A 27,334-nucleotide genomic window follows, 5' to 3' on the forward strand; every position below is an offset into this window, starting at 1 on the left:
CTGGCAGTAAGTTGTATGCAAAAAAGTCATTGTTGGCACAACTGATTTTTATTTAAGTCATTTAGAAGAGAACACATCGGATTCGTGGATTTTTTATATTGTCTTTTTATAATAAAACAGCATAGTAAACAAAATCTAAAAATATTAGGTATGTATTGACTTCCAAACAATTTTAAATATATTTTTAGTGATTCTAAATATAACATTAGCAATTTTTTTTAAATTTGTAAAACTTATGAATGTAAGAAAGAGTCTAATTGTACGAATGCAAATTGTGAATGTTTATGGTGTTGTTTTTCTAAATTATGCCGACACAGTGAAAGTAACTAAAATACTGAAAATTCAATATTATAGTGAAAAAGAAAAAAAATATAATGAATTATAACAAAATTCACATTTACAAGTAAATAAAAATATTTGTTACATTTCCAAAATAAGAAATTTTTAACAAAAATATAAAAAGTAATTCTAATTTACAATAGTTATTCTTTAATGCAGTACATAATTATTTTATTTACTCAAGACTTCCGTAATCTTTTTTAAATCATATCTTTCCCCACAAATAAGATTGTTTTAATTTTATAGTTATATTAAATATAATATGTTTTTAAACAGTAAAATGCAGCATTGATAAATACAATATACAAGATGAGAAGTGTATGTTGGTTACATTGTCCTATTTTATTCTCAGCGCTAATAAGGTAAAAAGCTGAAAAAATATTTACTTTAAATATTAGTTCGTTTACATTTATATTTTAAATTTAATTATTTTAAGTAAAAAATTATAAAATTAAAGATAGTGTAGGTTTAATTTCTTTTGAATTGTTATAACAGGGTTTAACATGTAGGATGGTATGATTTGGAGATTTACAAGGAAGGATAATTGTTGTTAACGTAAAATGAATTACTTAAAAAAAAATACAAAAATACATAATGGAAACTTTTCCAAATATTTTAGAAAAGGTTGAAATTCTTAACATATTGTTCATATATTATTAATAATTATTATTCATTTTTATTAATATACATGTATTTAATTAACAAAAAAAAAAAAAAAATAAAAAATAAAAATTAACAAAAAAAAAAAAAAAACAAAATCATAATTAAATTTAGAAAAAGGAAAACCAAATAACATTTATTTATTTTTATGCTTCTGACAAAACATTGGAAACTTTTGAACTTCTACTGAAAAGAAGAATCTTACTAAAAAAATATGCAAAATAACTGTGTAAAAAGGATCGTTGTTTACTGTTATTTCAAGATATTCTTAATATTGATAATTTTGCAATTTGTTTTTTCTTTATTTTTTTGCAAAATTAATTTTTTATTTCATTAATAAAATGGCTAGATTTCCGATTTAGAAAGCAAAATAAGAATCGATTTTAATACTTATTTTAATTTTTCAGGAAATATTTGTTGATCTGTGATTAATATTTAATGAATAAATCAACACTATCAAAAATATTAAATAATTTGACAAGAAAGATTCAGTGAAAGCTCAACATATGGGTTGAAGACCTCATAAAACTGCTCTAATACAGGATAATTTAATGACAATAGAATTCGAAAAGTTCCAAAAATTACTTATCTAGGATAGTTATTAATAAAAAGTTCGAAATAGGTACTCCTATTATTGATTATGTACATGTAAAATTAGACTGTCCTTGGTTGTAGTCGGCCTGCAGGAAAACGTCTTAGTTTTGGAAAGAATCGTATTCGTCTACTCATTGCCGAAGATAACATAAACAGGTCCAATTAATATGAAAAAAAAAAATACTTTTTATGGACGTGTCCAAATTTAGTTGGGACATTTAGTTTTAGGACATTTGTAAGGCGGCCAAAGGGGAAAGAAGAATATTATGTTTATCGGTGGCAAAATTATGGTATAGAACTAGTTTTTAGGCCAAGGTATTGGTAGAATTCAATTATAAAAAGATACTATGTATGGTGTAACGTAACGTAAATCTATTAAAAAACAAAGTATTTAAAAACGATTATGGCCCTAAAAGCCAACTTTAGATTTGCAATCGAGTGGCTAGACTTTCACCAGAGAAAATCTATGGAAAATTGTAGCTCCAAGATATGGACTTAATAATTATCCTTTCAGGTCTAATTGGAAGGGCGTTTTTAGGATGCGAATATAAGGGAATAGCTAAATTTTTCAAATTAATTTTATTATCCAGTTATTGTTTCAATTCATCTCCAATATCATGCAGTAATACAAAGTAAAAGTTACAGAACTATATTCTGAGTTTCTGACAAGTTCTGACAAATTTTGTTAAGATAATACCAAAGTTTCCTTTGTTTTGTCAATAACAAAAAACCAAATACTTTAATCTTCTTTTATTTTTTTAATTAAATTAATTATATTCATGAAATGATGAATTCAATTCTTAAAAAAAATATATTTTCTATTAAAGTTTTGGTTTTTGAGTCCGTTTGTGGAAATTTAGAAAAAGTTTTCATTGTTTTGTCACTCACTGTATATAAACAGTGGTCGACAAAACAATGAAAGCTTTTTCAAATATTTCAGAATGGTTGAAATTCTAAAATTAATATTGATATATCAATAATAATTATTATTAATTTTTATTTATATAGATACATTTTTTTATCAAAGTTAACAAAAAATTCAGAACATTATTAACAAGGTATTCTTCATTTTGATAATTTTGTATATACAGTATTGTTCGAAACCTAAGCAACTTTTTTTTGGCATTGTATACAAAGTGCTATAATTTTTATTTTAATTGATTTATTCAAAATTATATAATTGATAATAATAATATTATGTGTCTACATTATTCTAACAACAACAAAAGTTTAATTCCATTTCGCTGTAAGTTACAAGAAAATAATAACTGAATTAACTCCATAAATAGCTGTTCGAAACTCAAGCAACATTTTGATGTTCTTATGAAAATCGTTGGTCCTTTTGAGTTCCAAACACCTTTATGGAATAGATTAGTTACTAGTGTAGTTCGTAATTAATCCCAAGCGGATTTTAAGCCATTCGCAAGCTGCAATGTTTTCTAAAATTGCGAGTTTCGACCCAGTGTTTCAGAATGCCGAACAGCATCTCTAAGGGACTTGAGTCGGGAGATTTTGATGGACAATCAAATAATTTGGGTCGCATTACTCGATAACTACTCTTAGATCAACTTTGCCAAAGGTTTTGGTTCATTATCGTGCTAAAAAAAAATTCAGAATATTATTAACAAGGTATTCTTCATTTTGATAATTTTGTATATACAGTATTGTTCGAAACCTAAGCAACTTTTTTAGGCATTGTATACAAAGTGCTATATTTTCTATTTTAATAGATTTATTCAAAATTATATAACTGATAATAATAACATTATGTGTCTACATTATAATAACAACAACAAAAGTTTAATTTCATTTCGCTGTGAGTTACAAGAAAATAATAACTGAATTAACTCCATAAATAGCTGTTCGAAACTTAAGCAACTTTTTGATGTTCTTATGAAAATCGTTGGTCCTTTTGAGTTCCAAACACCTTTATGGAATAGATTAGTTACTAGTGTAGTTCGTAATTAATCCCAAGCGGATTTTTAGCCATTCGCAAGCTGCAATGTTTTCTAAAATTGCGAGTTTCGACCCAGCGTTTCAGAATGCCGAACAGCATCTCTAAGGGACTTGAGTCGGGAGATTTTGATGGACAATCAAATAATTTGGGTCGCATTATTCGATAACTACTCTTAGATCAACTCTTCCAAAGGGTTTGGTTCATTAACATGCTGAAAATCGCAATAAAGTAAGTTGTTCTGTTCGTTGTTCTCAATCATATAATTCATTTTGTTGGCGAAAAACGTCGCAAGAAGAAAAACAATCCAACTCTGTTTGTGTTTCAACATCAGGACTAACCCTTCTCTTCAAAAATCATGGCCACACTCTTAAATTTTTGCTCTCCATTCATTATTGGGCCTTCACTAAAATGATATGTTATAATATTTTCTTCAGCCTTTGAGCCTCACATACTCTGTCTGAATTAAGGGAGGAAAATGTGGACCCGTTTATAAATAAAACTGTTTTTTATTAGTTTTGAGTAATCTATTTCAATGTTCTACCCGAAATTGTACAAAATTTGTAAAAAAAATCGAATTTATTTAAGTAAACTCTGTGCCATGTCACTGAGGGATTCATATGCGGTTACATGATCATACATTAAAGGCTTAAAAAACATGGAGGTCAATCAATTAAGGTTGTGTTCAAGATTCTTGGTGAGTCGAATGAGAGTCCTGATGTTGAAAAGCAAATAAAATTGGATATTTTTACTTTCTTGAACATTTTTGGCCAACAAAATGAACCATAGGATTAAGTATATTGAACAGAACAACTTACTTTATTGCGATTTTCAGCACGATAATGAACCAAAACCTTTGGCAAAGTTGATCTAAGAGTAGTTATCGAGTAATGCGACCCAAATTATTTGATTGTCCATCAAAATCTCCCGACTCAAGTCCCTTAGAGATGCTGTTCGGCATTTTGAAGCGCTGTGTCGAAACTCGCAGTTTTAGAAAACATTGCAGCTTTCGAATGTCTTAAAATCAGCTTGGGATTAATTACGAACTACACTATTAACTAATATATTCCATAAGGGTGTTTGGAACTCAAAAGGACCAAAGATTTTCATAAGAAGATCAAAAAGTTGCTTAAGTTTCAACAGCTATTTATGGAGTTAATTCAGTTATTATTTTCTTGTAACTCACAGCGAAATGGAATTAAACTTTTGTTGTTGTTAGAATAATGTAGACACATAATATTATTATTATCAATTATATAATTTTGAATAAATCAATTAAAATAAAAATTATAGCACTTTGTATACAATGCCAAAAAAAGTTGCTTAGGTTTCGAACAATACTGTATGTATATTTTTTTTTTGCAAAATTAATTTTTGATTAAAATGGCTAAAGTTCAGATTTAATTTAAAATTCTTTTTTAATCTTTACCAAATCTGATCTGTGATTAATATTTAATAAATAAATCAATCAACAGTTTCAAAAATATTTAAAAATGTCTTGAGAACGATACAGTGAAAACTGAACATTTACAGGATAATTTGATGACAATAGAAAAAATAAGCCTCTAGAGTAGTTATTAATATAAAGTTCGAAATTAGTGCTCCTATAGCTTGTCATATCGAAAATGAGACTGGTTGTAGTCGTCCTGGAGAAAACCTTTTTGTTTTAGAAAAAATCTGCTCTTTGCCAATGATAAAATAAACTGGTTGAATTAATATGAAATAATGTCCATTTGTGGACGTGTCCAAATTTAGTTTAGTAAGGCGACCAAAGGGCAAAGATACTGGACCCGAAGAATATTAAGTTTATAGGTGAAAAAATTATGGTATAGGCATTAGTCGAATACAATTATAAGAATATACTATGTGTGGCATAAAGTAGAGATCCACTAAAAAAACTATTCCTACGCTGTGAAAACTAGGTCCGTAGTTTGGAAGTTTAAAAATATGGCCCTAAAACCAACTTTTCAGTTGCAATTGAGTGGCCTGCCTATTTACTATATCACAAGCCTATAGAAAATCTATGGGAAACAGTAGTTCGAAGCCTCGTAGGAAGGATGAATTTTTGACTTAATTATTGTTTCATTGCATATCCAAGCAGCAATACAAAGTAAAAGATACCCAACTATATTCTGAGTTACTGACAAGTTCTAACCATTTTTGTTAAGATAAAACCATAGTTTCCATTGTTTTGTCAGTAACAAAAATCCAAATACTTTAACCTTTTTTTTTCAAAATTTAATTAATTATATTCATAAGATGTTATTAATTTGTGTAAATAAGTATAAATTCTAAAAAAAATAATTTTTTAATAAAGTTTTGGGTTTTGACTTCAAAACTCGTTTGTGATAATTTAGAAATAGTTTCATGCTTTTGTCGCCCACTGTATATATATCCATGACTTATTTTATTATAATGCAGAACATAAAAGCTATAGTTTGTAATAGTAAAATCCTTAAATAATAATTAATAATGTAAAACAAAACAAAAAAATTAATTTTACTGATTTAAAGTGCAAAAGTCCAAAATTTTCGAGCCTATTTTTTTTAATAAAAATTGTAGTTTTTATAATATTTTTGTAAAATTAGTCTTTTTAGTGCTTTGCTTGTTTTGTGCAATATTCTGATATGGTTGCCCAAATAATCTCTAATATTCTCAATTGGAATGAGATTTATTTGTTTCCAAAACAGTGAAGAGATCCTAGAGTCATAGTATATTTGCAACTGGTGCTTACAATAAAATTCATGGGTAATAAAGTACAATTTTTATGAAATTATCTCTTGACTTCATTATCATGTCAAGAAAAACAACGATGCAGTTATCACTAATTCTCCAGGCGTATTGGTAGATGATTTAATTCCGTGTTTTATAGGGTCTAGTGGTTAGACTTTGTACATTAGATGCAATGAAACTGTAAAAAAGTGTAATTATGAATAGGGGAAAATTATCGATATTTTCGGAGAAGTCGGTGCAATTTATTATTAAATATTATTGAAAGTGATAAAAATGTTTAAAAAAGCTAAAAAATTATATTCCTTGAAAAAAAAACGGTATCATTTGCCATTGTTATAAAAATTTAATATGCATGTATACTCACTCTTGGCTTGAAAATTTGCTCTTACATTATTAATTAATAATTAAGAATTTTATTTCTACCAATTTTATCTATAAATCTCATATATGTTGTGCATTTTAATAATAAAATAAAATTATTTTTGACGATCGGTGTATATTGTTTGAAAGAGAAATACATCTTCAACGAATATAATAAGTATTTTTCATATAGAGTTTTTTTTTAATAAAAAGGCCGTTATATCACTAATCCACCGATTTGTGTACTGATAAAAAATTACATGATTGCAAGCTTTCATTTAATGTGTGGATTTTTCGGGATTAGGATATCTCGAAACCCGGGATTTTTCAAATAAATCCCGGGATTTGCTTCAAAAAAATGTTTTTATTTTCTCGTTTAAGCCATAATTTTCATAAATTTGCAAATTACTATCTTATTTTATTTCTGATTTATGCAAATAAAAAAAAAAAAAAGGAACATTTAATAGACCCTCCTCCAAAAAAAAAAAAAAAAAAAAAATAGTATTAATACATTACAATATTTTGATATACAAATATTGTTTATCAAGATTTTGCATTTCAGACTTTCTACAAATCTTCAATTAAATTTGGTACATGTTTTTTTAAGATTATTTCATTAGTTCACTTAGCTTCTATACATTTGAATCCCCGAATAGGGCATTCAGTTGTATGGGGGCTAACTAACTATAAACTATAGGACGCCATTTTTGAGATAATTCATTGAAATTTGGCACATGATCATTTATGGTTCCAGAGACGAAGCCTATTGAAAATGGCCAACATCGGTCCATTGTTTAACATATCCCCCATAAAATTGAACCCGCCAAAAAGGGCTTTTATGTCCATAATTATGTTTAATATACTCGTATCTCGGCTAAACCAAGTTCCATACTAACCTTATCACCCTGATGAATATTATAATTATAGGGCCTCATATAAAAAGCTCACTTCAAAATTTGACTTTAATGTCCACAATTCTATTCAAAATAAATGGCTTAAGTATGTATATCTGTTATAATTCAATTTAAATGTTTTATTATGAAAACCAATTCACATTTTACTTTTTGTAACAGGTGTAACTTTGTGCTTTAATTTCTTTGTGCTTTAATTTCGTAAATTATAAGCTGTAACTAATAGTTTTCCCTGTTGATCTCAATTAAGTGTCATTATATCTGCTGCATAGTACACATTTCCAATTGCAACACATTTTTATACATAAAACCTCTATTCCACTTATTAACTTTATATTTATAAAATTATCCGCCACAATATACCCCCTCCATGTTTTAAGTGTCTATTCGTCCTAGCCTTCTGAATTTTGAGCAAAATAATAGGCGTTTTTATTTTAATATGACTTAACTTCTTCAGTTCATCTTTGGATAGTTCTAGACGTAATATTTAATAGTAATTGAATTGCCATGGAGCTTGTTAATGCAATAGAACTATTTTTAATATACGAATGATGTTTTTTATGTTTCATTGTCATGTGTTTACTTCGAGGACACCTTGTGGAAATTATTTAATTTCGTGGAGGACCATACATATTTAGATATTTAATTGTTATAAATAACACCGTCCGACAAAAATAGAAATTCGATTTCTATCGAAAAAAGAGTTTTTTATACATCTCTTGATCTTGACAAAATAAACTAAAAATAACAGAAACTATTTTACAACTCTTTTTTACATTAAATTTATAGTTTCAGTCGTATATCATCTGGTTCGTGTCTAATTTTGAGTGTCGGACGGTGTGATTGTTTATTCAAAAGTTGTCATATTCATAGTCCATAAATCCTTATCAGTGATAGTAGGCTTACCATATCAATAAAATATTCCCGAACATTGAGAATATTTAATATTTCAGAGAGGTTTCAATTGCATGGGTTTGAAGATAGAATGACTTTTTTGATGAATTTTTAACACGATGTTTAATTTTATGATCTTGCATTTTCAAGTTCTTTTCTCGTTAAGGTTGTGATAAAGTTAAGTAAAGAACTGAGTTTTCAAGAAAATAAAACATAAGTCTATGTGCGCAAAACTTGTCCTGAGAACTTTGATGACCGGCATGGCAACGATTTAAAGTGCCTGAAACGATTCGTACCCGGTAGCAGTTGAGGAAATTGCACCTGGATAATGGTCTCTCACAATCCGAGATCGCAGTAGGGTGTTCATTAGCGATATGTTGCATCTGTAGCCGTTTGATGCAACATTTCCCGGGTGCTAGCAAATGACAGTCTATCAATGTACGATGGCATGACGTCTTAAATGTTGCTGCGAAAGCGTCCAAATTCCATCCGGATGTGCCTGGAGGGGGGATCCTTCATCAGAATCTGATGGTTGGGGTAACATGCCAACAGGAATTGTCTAGTGAATAACACATTATGTTGTCTGACTGACAGTAACCTGGTCCTCTCATGAGGATGATCCACATTTTTCATCTTGTCGCATCCGGTTGCGATCCGAAGTGCTCTTCGATGTTGTTGTAGAGCAGAGCTGTAAATAAATAATTAATTTTTGAATTAATTCGTAAATTATCTGTAGATTGAATTAGAAAATTGGAATTAAGTATTTTTATATAAAAAAATTTATTGAATGAAATTTGAGTCAATTCATATGAATTTGATAATTAAATACCAATTCATTTCGAACACAAATGAATTTAGTAAATGAATAGCAATTCGTTTCCAATCCATTTAAATTAATCGAAATATGAATTGATTTTGTTACAAATCTACTGAAAGTTATTATTATTGAAAAGGTGAAGGATGAGTTCTAAATAAATATTGATTTCTTCATATATTTTTAAAATAAAAATAATCAAAAAGTTTGTCATTGGGTGCTGGTGAGTTAAAAATTTCAAGAATTATTTATTGGCACTTGAATATTAAATGAGTCTCGGAGTATTTGAAAACAAAATATACTCCAACGCCATGTTTTCTTTGATGAGGTGCGAATCCAAGAGCTTTTCTTTTTAAATTTTATTGATTGCTCAGTTTTGATTTCATTCATTTGAAATTAAATGGAATATATTTAGCAAATAAATTTAAAATTTAAAATTTCGTCTTCGTTAAAATTGTTATTTTTGAATATCATGTCTGTGTAAATCGATTTGGTTTCAAAACCAAGAATTTGGTGTTCTTTAAATCGAATTTTTATTTGAAGTAAAATTCAATTCATTTTACAAAATTCATAAAGTCTTTTGTAAAATGAAGAATAATATTATTATTAGGTAAAATTAAAAAAGTAATATGTTACTATATTTCGTTATTTTTAATGGGGTATATCAAATCTCATAAAATTAAAGTGGATTTTGGAAGGCGACTCATATCTCTGAAAATACGTACAAACAGTGTATATGACGAAATTCGTCATACGTAACGAACTGTGCGATAGATTTATTTCTATTTCTTACGCAGACGAACGACGAATTAATTGGGGCAAATTGTTGTAAGACAATTCGGTAGCCCGAATTTTCTGAAATTTGGCAGTTGTGAGTAATGACAAAACAATACAATTAAGTTCGAAAATTCTAACATTATTTCTTTTCAAAATAATGTTCCAATTATTTTTATAATTGTTGTTCCTTTTTCTTACGTTTTCCAATTTCGAACAAACAAATTTTGAAACGAATTCGCAGTACGAATAATTTGATTGTGTTCCATTTGATGAATTTACGCAACAAATTGTTGTCGACTAGTTCGTCGTGTTATACAAAATTCGTCGTTCGTCCCAATTGTGGGTATACCATTACAAATATTTTAAATTATAACATAAACTTTTGATTTTTTTGAATAATACTCCGTTATTTACACATTTAATTACTTTTTTATATACAAATTTTAAATTGAAACCATAACGTACTATAGATTTTAATTCCAGCAAAAAGTTAGATGAAAAAGATGTTGTCGAACCAATGCAAATTCGATTCGAAAACGATGTTTCATTGGTTCAAGCTATTGGTTTTGTATGTTTTGAAGAAAATTTTTAACCGAATTTCCGAATTTAGGAAAACATTTAGAATGAGTTGTTTTAGCACTGTTATTAAAGAAATCATGAAACTTAAATTCACTTTGCACCAAAACAAAATTTTTTTTGCTGAAATCTTTTAAACGATTTTTAAAGTTTTATACAATTTTTTGAAAAAAAAAAAAACATTACATAAAGTCTAAAACTGGCTATATTTTTTCTAAAATTTCACAATCGGACATAGAACCTAAAAGGTTATTAAAAATGTATTTTATTTTCATGTATCATTTTTTACATAGGCCCCTATTCTGCATTTCAATTCGAATCGAAATTTCCTCCGTTTGGCAACTTTGGTATTCTGCATTTCGATTCGACTCTCCGCCACATAAACAACAACTTACAAAAACGTAGTTAACGTAAAATACACAATTCGTAAAGCATTGAAACGAAATGGAATTGCTTCTTCTTTTTCTTACGATTCAGTTTTTTGTTAGAATAACTTTTTTGATCGTTGCGTAACTGAATGCGAAAACGTAATAGAAATACATAATAGGGGTGATATATCTATAAAAATCTGTGAAAATAATTAATTAAATTTTGTAAAAAGAAACAAGGTTAACATTTTTGGTTTAATGTTACTGACAAAACAATAGTAATTTTGGTATTATAGAATCTGGTGACTAGACAGGCCACTTCAATACACGTATCACTTTCTAAGTCTAATATCTCGATTAAAACTTAAAAGTTGGCTTTTACCGTCACTGTCGTTTTGAAATCTGTAAATTATAATTTATTTTTTTTAATGAATCTTCGTCTTAAACCACACATTGGATCTTTTTATAATAGTATTCGACCAATTCTACCTTGTCTGAAAAACATTTCTAGACCATAATTTTTAGACCAAATAAGTAGTAAGTACTTACCTAACTCTCTATTTGTAAAAAATATACATGTCATGACTTAAACAATGACTTTTTTAAGTTAAAATGCTATTGTATAATAAATTAAATTAAAGTTTTTGCTATGTATTTTTTGAAGAAGATGAAGTTCTAAGAAAGAAATAGTTCGATTTGCAAGAAATAGGCATAACTAATAATAAATGAAGTACATATATACTATTTTTGTTAATTCTTCATTTAGTAACCGAGCCCATATATTTATGTATAACTACACTGAAAAAAAATCCATTCCTAATATATACGAAAAATGTCGTACATTGTACGAATCGTTCGTTGTTTCGCACCACGAAATTCTTTCGTAATATATACGAAATTGTACGAAATATTTTAGTATAATGCAAAATATTCTTCAAAAAATTAATTTACATAAAAAGAAAAAAAAGGAATTTAGAATAAATATGTTAAAATTTACGTAATATTAATTTATTCAAATATTTTTGTTCGGTACAGTGAAATAACTCCCAAATGAAATAACTCCCAACGGGTAAAATGAAATAACACCCAATCAACTGTCCATACAAATTGGGAATTATTTCATATGAAATAACTCCCAATTTGTTGGAACTTATTTCATATTTTAATGTTACTGAAATGAAATAACTCCCAATAAAATTTTTGTTGGGAATTATTTCATTTTTTTGAAGAAATTAGGAGATATTTCATATGTATTGGAAGTTATTTCATTTCTGTAAATTTTGTTGAAATTGGAAGTTATTTCATTCTTGTTAGGAGTTATTTCATTTTGTGGTAATAATTTTCCAAACTTTGGTGGATAATGCATTTTGGATCCTTAAACAAGTGTCGTGGACAGCCGGCCTTCGGCCGGGCGCAAGGGTTTAAAACTCTGGGGTATTTCGAATACTGGCTTCGCTAAATTTAACCTTTCTTTGTACACCATGTATTTTATATCATTATGATTATGAACACTACGATACTTTCAAATGTATCACAATTCCATATGACAATTTTAATAATGCCCATGAGCATAGTGACATAAGTTCCATGGAATACAAATAGTCCATTTATCATGAAAAGGCTTAATTTAGCGAAGCCGGTGTGTGAAATACCCCAGAGTTGAAAACCCTTGCGCCCGGCCGAAGGCCGGCTGTCCACCACACTTTCGTAAGGAGTTGGGAGTTATTTCACTTCTGTTGGGAATTATTTCATTGGAAGTTATTTTACACAAATAGATTCTTCGACTTGGGAATAATTTTATATTTTTTGGGATTTGTTTCATTGGGAGCTATTTCGCATTTTTTGGGACTTACATTTGTAAAACTCCCAAACTTCCAATTACTGGGAATTATTTCATTTTAAACTTTGGGAGTTATTTCATTTTAAAAGTTAATTTTTGATGAAATTGGGGTTTATTTCATTTTACTCGTTGGAAGTTATTTCATTTGGGAGCTATTTCACTGTACCTTTTTGTTCATTTTAAAATAAATTTTCTAATTTTAGTTCAAAATTATTCTCCACACGAATTTTAAATTTTTTTTATGAAAATAATTCGAGAATAATATTATACTTTTTCTTAAATATTATAAAAATGTTGTAGTTTTATTTAATCATCATATAATTAATATCATTATGTTTAATTTCGATAAAATTTAAGAAAAAATATTACGAAAGGTTTTCGTACTTTCGTAAAAATAGAAAAGGGGTTTATTAAATAATATTTCGTATTATACACGAAATTTTTGTAAATATTACGAAAATAGAAGTTACGAACTTTTTTTTCGTAAAGTTGAGCATGTATTATTTTCAGTGTAATTAATTGTATGTAATTGGTAATTCTTCAAACAATGTAAGTTATTGTAATTTGTAAAATTTTAATTACAATTACTTTTAAAATTTACATCCCCTAATAAATATTGATTACTTTTATTTATTTTCAGAATTGAGAAAAGTTATCCTATATACAAATTCTGGCTTATTGTTTAATGGTTTTGTTTTAAAAGTTGACGTATTTAATTTATTGCAGTCGTAAAAATGATGACAGAAAAGATTAATTCTGCACATGGAAATATGATAATAAAGAGGTATGTATATATAATATAAACAAATATATATTATTAATCATTAAGTATTTTGTGCATTGTATACATCCAATGATTTCAATAAAAAAGGCATTCTGGAATGCTGTTTAATATTAAACTAATATAATCTTGAAATTTAAAAATTTGCAGTATAAACAAAGAACACCAACACCAGCTTGTTACAAACATTGGAGATGACATGGGTTGGAAATCTAAACTTAAAATACCACCAAAAGACAATCGTTTTAAAACAAGTGTAAGTACAATAACTAAAATTGTTTGTGGGTATATGTAGGTTCGGTTATAAACATATAGTAGTACATATAGGCAAAACAAACATTTTTATTCTCTTCACACAGACGACCTCTGCGAGAATAAAACAAACTTGTGAGAACTAAACGCACTCACAAAACTTCAAATTTTCTTCGCAAAATTGCGAGGATATTAGCACGTATTAGTTTTTCTTATCACTTAAGCTTAATGTTTATTATTTTTTGCAACATTTCATTTTAATTAAAACTGAAAAAAGAATTTTACCTTTTTGGAATTAAAAATTAAAAGAGTATTTATTTCATTTTGCATTAGTCCAGATAAAAATAACAAAATGTCGTGTTTATAATATTTTCAAAAAAATAATAAACTAATATTTTCATTCACTAGGTTATAAAATTCCATTAACAACACACAAAAATTAACGTCAAAAAAAACATTTTTATTTAGTACCTTATGAAAAACTGTGTTTATTTTTGTGCTTCTACTAATACATTCTTACCAGTAAGGTCTTTGACAGGGGACTTAGGTCCTTGACAATCAGTTTCGCCTACATACTACTATGTGGTTATAACCAAAGAATAATAAGAAATTGGGGCTTGTCTGTTGGTACCTAAAGGAATTGTCAATCGGTACCTAACTCTAAGAATGTATTGGTATAATTTTTGTATATGTATTGGAGCTCCAACCACTTTCACCACACTTTTCAAACGCACATAGTTGCATAAAATCGTACATAACATTTTTATAAAAATTAAATTACATTTAAATTTCTACTGTCGCGTATTTTTTCAATATATTTTACCCATATCTGATCAGTAAACATTAAATTAATATATTTTTCGGACTTTAAATATATTTAAAAATAAAAAATAAAATTATTTTAAATAAATTTTTCAGTTTCAATACCAAAATTTACAATTTTGTTTCTTCAGTTTTAATTGCAACATAAAAAAAATAATTGTCAACAAAATTAAAAAAATATTTTTTTAGTTTGTGAAAAATAAGAATATTTCGGATTGTTAAATGCAACAAAACTGTGTAAAAAGAATAAATAAATATTATGTGTTTGTGAAAAAATTTCCAGCAACACCTATTATCCCCGTATTTTCGCGATAAAGTTTTGAAGCATTACCAGAGAATTGGGCTGTCCCAATTGTATTGAATATACATAGAACTCGTCTGTGAAGACAGGAAAATGTTATTGTTGTAAAACAATGTTATAGTAGAATATCTTATTTGTTATGTTTAATAATAATTCAGAATATTTATTTCAAAGTATATTTTGCGAATGATATTGTACATTGAGAAAAACTAACTGTTCAGTAACGTATTTATGAGTACAATGATAATAAGAACAAGATAATAAAGAATAAAAAGAAGTTTATCTAATGAAGTTGCCAGATGGTTGAACTCCTATACATTTGTTAGGGTTGCCGTAACATCTCCCTTCTTAAGTTGAAGACGGGCTTCTTGACTGCGTCTCCACTGGTTGTCTTCGAGCGGTGATACGTCTAGGAACACTGTTTGGAGGAGGAGTAGTTGGAGGTGTAGAAAAGGCTTCCTCCGCTGATGAATTATGTATATTAAATTCTTCCATAAGAACGTCGAGAGGTAACTTTCTATTAGATGTTATCTCTGAGTCAACATCATTCGATGATCTTGGTCGTAGTTGGTTGACGTGTGCTCTGATGAGTTTATAACGGTGGTCTCCAATTTGAATAGTTGTATTATAGATAACATTTCCTATCCTCTCAACGATTTCACCAGGAACCCAAAAGCTTTTGTTGTTCCTAAATTCCTTGACGAAAACAGCATCACCATTTTCAAAGTGTCTTGGTCTTGTGTCATGTTTACGATTGTATTGTAGCTCCATTTGTTCGCTTCTTTCATTTGATGTAGGTTGCGGCTTCTTCAATACGTCCATAATGGTTCTCATCTTTCTGCCAATAAAAGCTTCTGCTGGAGATGCTCCATTTGGTGAATTTACATTAGGTGTAGAACGGAATACTTCAAGGAACGTATTAAGTATCTCCGTCATCGTGCCTTCTCCCTCACATTTTCTTAAAGCTCGATTTAATGTATCCACAAATCGCTCTGCTTGGCCGTTTGAGCTTGGGTGGAATCGAACTGTTCTGGTGTGTTGAATGCCGCGACCTTTGCACCAATTTTCAAAGTTTTCGGAACAAAATTGTGTGCCGTTGTCGGAAATGAGCTGTTCGGGGTTTCCAAATTGGCTGCAGTACTCGTTCAAAAATTTGAGGGTAGCGAACGTTGTAAATGGTCTTCGTTTCGTATATTGCCGGGTACTTAGAATATGCGTCAATGATTATTAGGTAATAATTACCATTTACGGGACCTGCATAATCCATGTGAACCCTTTCAAGATTCCGTACAGTTGTCGGCCAGGAGTGTAGATCTGCCTTCACCGGGTTTTTCGCTGCAAGTTGGCACTTGTCACATTTTTTTACGAACTCTTCGATGTCTTTATCGATGTTTGGCCAGTATAAGTAGCTCCGGGCCAATGATTTGCACCTTTCAATTGCGAAATGACCTCGATGAAATTGTCTCAAAATGCGTTTACGATATAATCCTGGTACGACTACACGAGTGTTTAGAAGCAAACATCCATCAACAAAGGACAGAGAGTCCTTTCTGTTAAAATATGGTACAATTTCAGGTTCCAAATCATTTGATTTGTGGGGCCAGCCAGTATCCATGTAATGCAGTATTCTCTGAAGTGTTTTGTCCATTTCGCTACTTTTCACAATCATGTTATGGGTAACAGGAAGCGCTGACAAAGACTTATTAAGATCGTTTTCGAAATCCTTTTCCAGATTTATTGAAGCTGTAATGTAATCATCTGATGGCTTTTCATGGGAGCTTATGAGCCTTGATAGGACGTCCGCATGGCCAAAGTCCTGAGTGTTTGTGTATTTGATGTCAAAATCATAAGCCAACAACGTTAGCGCCCATCTTTGCAGACGATTTGCTGTGTAGACCGGAATGCCCTTTTTGGATCCAAAAATCGTCAGCAGAGGCTTATGGTCGGTATGTAAAGTGAATTTACGTCCCAAAAGCATACGGTGAAATTTCTTCACTGCAAAAATTAGGGCCAGGCCCTCCTTTTCTATCTGGCTATAATTTTTCTCTGGGGCAGTTAATGATCGTGACGCGTGATGTATGGCCTTGAAACTTCCGTCGGGAAATGTGTGATAAATAATTGCGCCGATGCCGTGACTGGAGGCGTCGGCTGCTACATGTATGGGTAAAGTTGGATTATAATGCGTGAGAAGCAAATCCGAAGTGAGAATGTTCTTAAATTCGTCAAGGGCATTTTGGCATTCTGATGTCCACTTAAAAATGGAGTCCTTTTTAAGAAGATCGTCCAATGGTTTTCTTAACTTCTTCATATTAGGCACATATTTACCATAATGATTAATGGATCCTAACAGCGATCTTACCTCCGATATGTTTTCAGGTACTTTAAGGTCCTGGATTGCCTTAATTTTTTCCGGATCTGGACGAACGCCAACAGCGTCTATTATTTGGCCAAGATATTTAATCTGATTTTTAAAAAATTGACATTTTTCACATTTGAGTCGAAAACCAAACTCGTCAATACGCTGTAGTAATTTTTGAAGATTTACTTTATGCTCGGACAAGTCTTTGCTGGCTAACATGATGTCATCAATGTACGCTTTGGCACCTTCTATACCTGTACATAGATGCGTTGAAAGGCACCAGGTGCTGATTTTATTCCGGGTGTTAAACGGTTGAAACGAAATAGACCTTTGTGTGTGTTAACAGTCACTAATTCTTTGCTCTAATCATCTATTTCCGCTTGTAGATAGGCGTCAGATAAATCCAGATGACTGAAAACTTTACAATCATGCACTTCGAAAAGAATTTCCTCTGGAGTGGGTAGCGGGTATTGATTTGTTTCAATAACGTTGTTCAGACCTGTAGAGTAATCACCACATATTCTTATTTTACCATTACGCTTACTTACGACTATAGGAGCTGCCCATTTTGATGTGTCAACTGGTATTATGATATCTGCATTTTGTAGACGTGTTGTCGAAAACTCTGCTGAAAGAGGTTTTCAATGCTGCTATGTCGTCCTCAAAATTTATCTGACGGCACCATGATGTTATAGGAGTGTCCCATAAATTGAATGCTTGAATCCAGTCAATGCCCATAACGTTGAGTCCATTGACATCAGAGATATAACACCGGAGAGTTTTAATCGAGTCTCCAATGGAAACTGCTGATGTAAATTCAGCTAAAAGTGAAATTGAGTTTGAGTTTGCGTCATTGGCCGTGTCCTCTGTGTCACAAGTTGGAGGTTGGCCAATAGAATTCCACGTTTGTGTGGAAATGATCGTTATGTCGGATGGAGACGATGATATACTTACGTAAATCTTTAAAATTGATAGCATTCGTAGAAAATACTGTCTTTGCACTGTAGTTTGACCGTTGTCTAAATGATTTCCCCTTGGGATTTGTCGATTTACGTTGACTGACGGCAGCGCAATAGCCATCTTTGTGACCTGTCTGCTTACACTTGGAGCATGTGTGTTTGGAATATGGGCAATCCCTGACGTAGTGAAGATCGCCACAAAACCAGCATGGTGTTCTTGGAGTCTTTTTGTGTTGATCGGATGGCTGTAATATAGCCTGTATAATGTGTGGTTGTTGTTCAATCAACGTTGTGTCGGTTTTCAAATCCAAAATCTTCTGCGTTTCATCGACAAGATTGTCCAAATTTACCTTATCCTTACCATCATTGAGGTATCTTAGTAAACGCGTTCGAATATCGTTGTCTCTGATGGATTTTAATCCCAGTACAAAAATTAAGCACTTGAACTGGTCAACGTTGAATTGATTCAACTTGAATAGTTCACACTGAAGATTAACGCGACTGGCGTATTCCTTGAAATTCTCAGCTTCTGATTTCGTGAGTTGGAGGCACTTGTAACATTGACTGACTTCAGTTTCCGTTCTGCCAAAAAATTTAGTTAACTTTTCAATTGTCTCTGTGAAAGTTATGTCTTTCGGGTGCTTGGGAAAAACGTTATTTTTGAAGCGTTCATGCACTTGGTTGGACATCTTCCTCCATAGTAATGATACTCTGCATGTATCATCAAGTGTATCAGCCTCCCGTTCGAAAACATGACTGTATCGATTGTACCACGATTCGAAAACTAGGCCACTTTCCGGCTCATATGTGAAATTAGTCATTGAATTCGCCAATGATTCCATGAGAGTAGCTTTCGATGTACATGTGTCATTTTTTCCATTTGTTGAACCTGCTCCTTGTGCAACGCAAAGTTGAGTTAGTTGAAACAATAATTCTGTTTGTCTATAGACGTTTGGTGATCTGCGAGCAATTTTACGATTTTCTCGTCAGACGTTGTTCTGTTCATGTACGTGTGTTCAATAATAAAAATCGTCAGGATTTTTCTTATTCACAATCCTCGTCGCCACAATTGTTATGTTTAATAATAATTCAGAATATTTATTTCAAAGTATATTTTGCGAATGATATTGTACATTGAGAAAAACTAACTGTTCAGTAACGTATTTATGAGTACAATGATAATAAGAACAAGATAATAAAGAATAAAAAGAAGTTTATCTAATGAAGTTGCCAGATGGTTGAACTCCTATACATTTGTTAGGGTTGCCGTAACATTATTATTCTTTGGTTATAACGTTCAATAAATAAATAAAAATATGTACACAGAAAATAATCCATGTCTAATATACACGAAAAATGTTGTACATTGTAAGAAATGCTTCGAGGTTTCGCACCACGAAATTCTTTCGTAATATATACGAAATTGTACGATATATTTTATGCAAAATAATTTTATATAATTTTAGAAAAAAATTTCATTTTACGATTTTCTTAAAGACATAAAATTTATGTTAGTTAGTTCTTCTAAAATAATTATTGTAAATTTAGAAAAATTTTATTGTAAATTACAAAAAAATTATGTTAAAAAAAACATAAAAAAATTTGCAGGAAATTAGTTGCCTAAAATTAATATTAAGTTTGATTTAACTTGCTTAATATTACGAAAATAACAAAAACAAGTAAGAGTGCTATATTCGGCTGTGCCGAATCTTATATACCCTTCACCATAGTATATTTTAAACATATGTATTAGTTTTATACATTTTTCCCTACTACATTATTATTACACCAAAAGCAAAACAAAATGAACAACAACAACGCTAAACGAAATAAAAAACAAAATACGCAAGGCATCAAAACCAACAGACTTCTAACTAAACATACATAACGAAAAACACAGAAAAACAAAAACAAAATTAACAACGCAATAAAACCAACCTACATCCAAATATACGAAGAGAATTCACAAAACAAAAACACACAACTGAATAAAACCATATACATACATCTACACACACGTGTACATCGTTTTCTAATATACAGTGTTGTTGTTGCTTATTTAACAAAGCATGAAAAAATATGACATTTTTTGAGAAAATTTTCAGAGGTTGTCTCGGATTTTTGCTCATATCTCCGTTATTTACCGACCGATTTTGCTGATTTTAAATAGCGATCTTCTCGATAGCATGTCTAACAGAATTATTGAAGATTCGGATCTCGCCGATATCTGGGGTCCTCTAAAAACTGATTTCAACGGACGTGGCTTAATCGACTCCGCTATCTATAAGGATCCAGAATATATATACTTTATAGGGTCGGAAAATTATATTATAGAAATTACAAACGGAATGACAAACTTATATATACCCTTCTCACGAAAGTAAAGGGTATAAAAAATCGTAACAAAACAATTTTTTTTGTGAAATCATGTTTTTTTAGCATGTTTTTAGTCAGTAACTTAAAATAACTAAACTAGTTTTCTTTTCGAATCAAAGATTTGTTTGTGCATATTTTGTTATAAATGCATAAATTACATATTTTGCTTTAAATTGCATATATTTTGCATATTTCTAACATTTTTATTGCATAATTTGCACATTTTTTAATTTTTCTAAAACAAATTGTTTTGGTTTTTCTGTATTTCAAATTTTAAAACAAATTTGGTATTAACATATTTAGAATTTTTAAATACATATAAAAAAAATGTGGTCCTTATATTTTCGGTTCAGTATCAATTTCTGAGTCTGTCCAAATAAAATGATAACTTGATGAAATTTTTTTCTTACATCATTCTCACGTTCATAATTCACTTAAAAACATAATTTATACAAATATATAGAGTCCGACCGAACTAAAAAGTTCGTTCGGTACGGAACACCGAACCCGAACTTCGGAAAATTTGAAAGTTCGGCCGAACCCGAACTTTGTTCGCTTTTAAAAGTTCGGTGAACACGAACTTTTTTCTTCAATGAAAAACACATTTATGATTAAAAAGTAATAAATTTATAACATTTAAAACCAAAATATGAACATCCGGAAGATATTTTGAAGAGCAATTGTGTCAATTATCAACTATTTCCGAATTCCAGAGTGATAAATTTCTAATAACAATTAGTCATTAACTTAAAATAACTAAACTAGTTTTCTTTTCGAATCAAAGATTTGTTTGTGCATATTTTGTTATAAATGCATAAATTACATATTTTGCTTTAAATTGCATATATTTTGCATATTTCTAACATTTTTATTGCATAATTTGCATATTTTTTAATTTTTCTAAAACAAATTGTTTTGGTTTTTCTGTATTTCAAATTTTAAAACAAATTTGGTATTAACATATTTAGAATTTTTAAATACATATAAAAAAATGTGGTCCTTATATTTTCGGTTCAGTATCAATTTCTGAGTCTGTCCAAATAAAATGATAACTTGATGAAATTTTGTTCTTACATCATTCTCACGTTCATAATTCACTTAAAAACATAATTTATACAAATATATAGAGTCCGACCGAACTAAAAAGTTCGTTCGGTACGGAACACCGAACCCGAACTTCGGAAAATTTGAAAGTTCGGCCGAACCCGAACTTTGTTCGCTTTTAAAAGTTCGGTGAACACGAACTTTTTTCTTCAATGAAAAACACATTTATGATTAAAAAGTAATAAATTTATAACATTTAAAACCAAAATATGAACATCCGGAAGATATTTTGAAGAGCAATTGTGTCAATTATCAACTATTTCCGAATTCCAGAGTGATAAATTTCTAATAACAAACCATTTTTGTGAAATGCATATATCTTAATACTTTTATTTTTGGTTTTTAAACGATTTATTGACAATCATATAATTCTTTGTAAGAGCACGCAGAGAAAAAACATGGTTGTGGTTAAAATTATGATTGTAGTCTAAACATATTATCGTTATTGTAACAATTTTTAAATATCATATTATGATTAAATACCGTCAAAATATTTCATCATGCTATTTTTGTATTTATCATAATATTGTTATACATGATCAAAAAGGTGATCAAAATTTCGTTTTAAATATGTATCGAAATCAAAATGAATTTTATCGAATTACTAAAGTTATAGAGTTTCCAAAAAAATAAAAAATTTATATAATATTTACAATACTTAATACAATTCGAAAATTTCAATTTGCCGATTTATATATGAAATTTTAGTTCATAAAAAAAATTTAAGTATAATTTCATAAAAATACAAGTATTTTTAAGCCTGTTATGAACGTTAGTCCGTTACAAACGTTAGGCACGTCCAAATGTAAACCGATTTTGTCCATTTTGAATACCAATCAAACTGCAACAATAATTTAGGTCCTATCGTTCTATTAAGAGACTAACAGAAATGTCTAGATCGATGATTTATAATCGAAACTAGATAATTCAAATTAAATGTTTCTCTTTTCTTAGTGATTTAAAACACTTTCTGGTTAAGCTGGCTACACACTACAATATTCAGTAAAACGACATGTCAAAATTTTTACATAAAATTAAAAATATAACAGTGTAAATATAAAATGTTATAAAACTTACTGAAAATATGGATGGAAAATTGAAAATCGTAGGATTTTTTGAAAATTTTCAAAACGATTGAATTTTTTTGTTTTATTTTAGTTTTATTTAAACAAAGAAAAATATAAAAACAGTAACAAATTTCAAATAAAAAGAAATAAAATGAAAATGTATGTTTTTTTCTTTGAATTTTTTAAAATTGAATTTTTATTTTATTTCAAATCTAATAGTGTAAAAACAAAATATATTTTTTATTTGATTTTTTTGATAATCATACCAATTTTAATTTTATTTTGTTTTGGTAGTATGAAACAAAAATCTAACGACTTCTCTCATAGTGTGTAGGTAGCTTTAACAGTTTTTCAAATCAGCCGGAAAAACCAATAGTTAAAAAGGCGTTTTGTACCTATGTATATTGGAAATTTATTGTACAGCCAGGATGTATGTTACTTCTGTAAACAAATTTTTAGCATTTTTAAAACTTGTTGATGATGTAAAATATGATAAATAAACATTTTATGAAAAGTTCGGCGTTTGGAGTTCGGTCAAAATTTCGCCGAACACCTAACATTGGCCGAACCTCACTTTTTGCCGAACCCGTACCCGAACGTTCGGTCGGACATATACATTCACCAAATTTTATTAGAATTGCTATCAGCTTTCTACTTTCAGAAATTAAATATATACTATTTAAAGTTGTTTCTTAGTCTTTATATTTGTTATTCTCTAAGTTGTTGTTCCGTTAAAGTGGTATTATAGTACATAAAGCAGTCCTTAAAAACCTGTATATTTCTTGTCAAAAACATAAGATGTGAATATCTTTTAATATGTACTGCCACAAAGAAATATTTTTGGTGCTTATTTTTCAAATTTTTAATGCATATTTTCCCTTTTTATAGTGCATATTATAAACGCATATTTTTAATTTTTTAGTGCATGAAAATCCTTGCCCTGATTATAACATACCCTTTTAGTGAAGGCCCAAAAATTAATGGAGAGCAAAAATTTAAGGCTGTGGCCGTGTTTTTTGAAGAGAAGAGTTAGTCTTGATATTGAAACACAAACAAAGTTGAATTGTTTTTCTTTATGGGACTTTTTCGTTAACAAAATGTATCATATGATTGAGTACACCGAACAGAACAACTTACTTTATTGCGATCTTCAGCATGATAATGAACCAAAACTTTTGGAAAGGTTGATCTAAGAGCAGTTATCGGGTAATAGGATCCAAATCTTTGATTGCTCATCAAAATCTCCTTACTCAAATGCCTTAGCCCCTGGCGAATGGCTTAAAATCCGATTTGACGCTTTCCGTTCTATGATATAGCACCCATTACACATATAACTTCTATCGTAGAAGCATTGAATATATTAAAATCCGTATGCAAATTATATTGCCGAATATATCTGATGATATTCCACCGATTTCTGACAATAAAGTTGGATTCTGGACAATAAAGCCGCTGTAATTGAGAGGCCTGCCAAAAATTTCCGACGAAATGTCAAACGAAAATTTGTATGCCGATGTAAAGAGAAAGATATCTGAAATAAAACCAAACAATAATTATAATTTTTGGTGTACTGTAGATCAGGCATGGTTGTCCATTCCTCCAGGAAGTTGTCAGAATTTAATGAAAGGGGTTGGCTAGCCATGGACCTAGGGCAACGCAACCATAAGCTAATAATAATCCTCAAAGTTAATTTGAGACAAAACTACTCAAATTATGAACTTTTTAAAGCATTATTTAATTTTATTTAACATTTGAACACAAGTGGTGCTATTATTTTGACTTGCTATTTCTTTATCTTTTTTTAAACCTAATTATTTTCAATAAATATGAATTTATATGATTCCTTTTTTCTTTAATTTTTTATTAACACATTTCTCAATATTTTAAACCAATATGCAAACACCACTTTTTATACACGCAATCAAAAAAGATATATTAATTTTGTAATTCCGTTTGTAACAAATCGAAATATTGGTCATAGACCCACAAAAGTATATATATTCTGGGTCCTTATTAAATTCTAAGACGATCTTCTGTTGTTTGGTATTGAAAATGGTCAATATCGGTCCACGTTTTCGGATAGCCCCCATACAAGTGGACCCCCGAAAAACAGCTTTAATGGGCATATCTATTTCAAAAGTACGAGTATAGCTATGAAATTCGATATAAGTTTCATATGATCCAAAATCTCCCTACCAAATTTTGTGAGGATGGGTCCATAATTGGCCCTACCCCCAATATAAGGCCCCTTTCAGAAAAATACTTTAACGCTCATTACTGGCTTAAAAATAGGAGTATAGTGATGAAATTCGACACACATAAGTTTCAATTAAGCCAAAATCTCTCTATCAAACTTTATATGGATCAGTCTATAATTGACCCCATTCCCTATAAAAAGTGCCCTTAAAAATAGAGAATACAGAAAAGGGATGAAATTCGACACACATATTTTTTATAAATGCAAATTTTATAAAAAACAGTCAATTATTACCCTATTTCTCATATAAGGTCTTTTTAGTTAATTTGATGAGTAATATCACCCTGATCATTGGGAATTACTTGAACGCTTATAAGGGGATTAAAATACTATCATATCCATCCTATTATTTGACATATAAAAATTTTTTCAAACAGGTTAAATTAAGAAATATGAATCCCCATGATGTCGAGACTATTTTTGCAGTTTTATGTTAGATTTTTTTGATTTCGTACCTACTACAACGATTTTGTTCATAAATAACCCACGTTAATATTTTTCATGTGTATGTATTTATATTAGCCTTTGATATGTGATTTTTATTGCAGGATGTCACTGACACTCGTGGAAATGAGTTTGAAGAATTCTGTTTAAAGCGTGAACTCTTAATGGGAATCTTTGAAAAGGGATGGGAACGACCATCTCCCATTCAGGAAGCAGCAATTCCAATAGCATTAAGTGGAAAAGATGTTTTGGCGAGAGCCAAAAATGGAACCGGAAAGACAGGAGCATATTGTATACCCGTCTTGGAGCAGATCGATCCATCTAAGGATTATATACAAGCCTTAATAATGGTTCCGACAAGAGAACTTGCTTTGCAAACATCGCAAATTTGTATCGAACTGGCAAAACATCTTGATATTCGAGTAATGGTTACAACTGGTGGTACGATTCTAAAGGATGATATACTGCGTATATATCAAAAAGGTACGTACAAATCTCGGAGATGGAAGAGGAGTATCTTTTGTAGTTAATACTTGCCTTTTTTACATATTAGTTCAACTTATTATTGCGACTCCTGGACGTATTCTTGACTTGATGGATAAAAAGGTTGCGGATATGTCTCATTGCAAGATACTTGTATTAGATGAAGCCGATAAACTCTTATCACTTGATTTTCAAGGCATGCTGGATCATGTTATTTTAAAATTACCCAAGGATCCTCAGATTCTTCTATTTTCTGCAACTTTTCCATTGACTGTTAAAAACTTTATGGAGAAACATTTGCGTGAACCGTACGAAATAAATTTAATGGAGGAACTAACATTGAAGGGTGTCACGCAATACTATGCATTTGTTCAAGAACGACAAAAAGTACATTGCTTAAACACCCTGTTTTCTAAACTGCAGATAAATCAATCCATCATCTTTTGTAATTCAACGCAACGCGTAGAACTGCTAGCAAAGAAAATTACCGAGCTGGGCTACTGCTGTTATTATATTCATGCAAAAATGGCTCAAGCCCATAGAAATCGCGTATTTCATGATTTCCGACAGGGCTTGTGTCGAAATCTTGTCTGCTCTGATTTGTTTACTCGTGGTATAGATGTTCAGGCAGTCAATGTTGTCATCAATTTCGACTTTCCACGGATGGCCGAAACCTATTTGCATCGTATTGGTCGTTCCGGTCGATTTGGTCATTTAGGTATGTATACACAGCAACATGCACAAACACCCCAAGCTTTCAACTAATTGTAAATAATTGCATTATTTTACAGGTATTGCAATCAATTTAATAACATACGAGGATAGGTTTGATTTACATCGAATTGAAAAAGAACTTGGAACTGAAATCAAGCCTATACCTAAGGTGATTGACCCAGCTTTGTATGTGGCCAATATAGCTCTTAATTCCGGAGAATCTAGTAATAATGATCTTAATAATTCATGTACCGAGGAAGGAAATGTTAGCAAATAATATGCTATTATCAGAAAAATTATACATAAAATTCTAAAAGGAAAAATTATTGAATTTTGAATTTTCATTTTTGTAAGATTCTTTTTATTATATATCATTTTTTTTAATAAAAACAAATTCTGTACAGTTTTATAGACCTGTATTTGATTTAAAAAAATATATCAAGTCACCTGAAATAAAAACAAAACGCCCGAAATTTCGTTAAACCTCCGAATTGTATTTATTATTTATTTATCACATTTTAGAAAATAGTCTGCAGCGATAGGCCTGCAGATACATTTCTTAAAAGAGGTATCAAGTATTTGTATATGTACAAAT

General features: G+C 29.9%; 1 protein-coding gene across 1 annotated transcript; it reads left to right on the plus strand.

Moving 5' to 3' along the window:
- On the plus strand, positions 1-27,230 carry LOC111680674 (ATP-dependent RNA helicase me31b). Its single transcript, XM_023442364.2, has 6 exons — positions 1-148; positions 13,461-13,604; positions 13,752-13,857; positions 25,647-26,025; positions 26,096-26,743; positions 26,817-27,230. Exons 2-6 carry the CDS (start codon positions 13,555-13,557, stop codon positions 27,014-27,016), a joined length of 1,383 nt encoding a protein of 460 aa, XP_023298132.1. The 5' UTR covers positions 1-148; positions 13,461-13,554; the 3' UTR covers positions 27,017-27,230.
- Positions 27,231-27,334: the final 104 nt, after the last annotated feature.

This window comes from Lucilia cuprina, chromosome 2 (genome assembly GCF_022045245.1).
Source record: "Lucilia cuprina isolate Lc7/37 chromosome 2, ASM2204524v1, whole genome shotgun sequence".
NCBI classification, from domain to species: domain Eukaryota; kingdom Metazoa; phylum Arthropoda; class Insecta; order Diptera; family Calliphoridae; genus Lucilia; species Lucilia cuprina.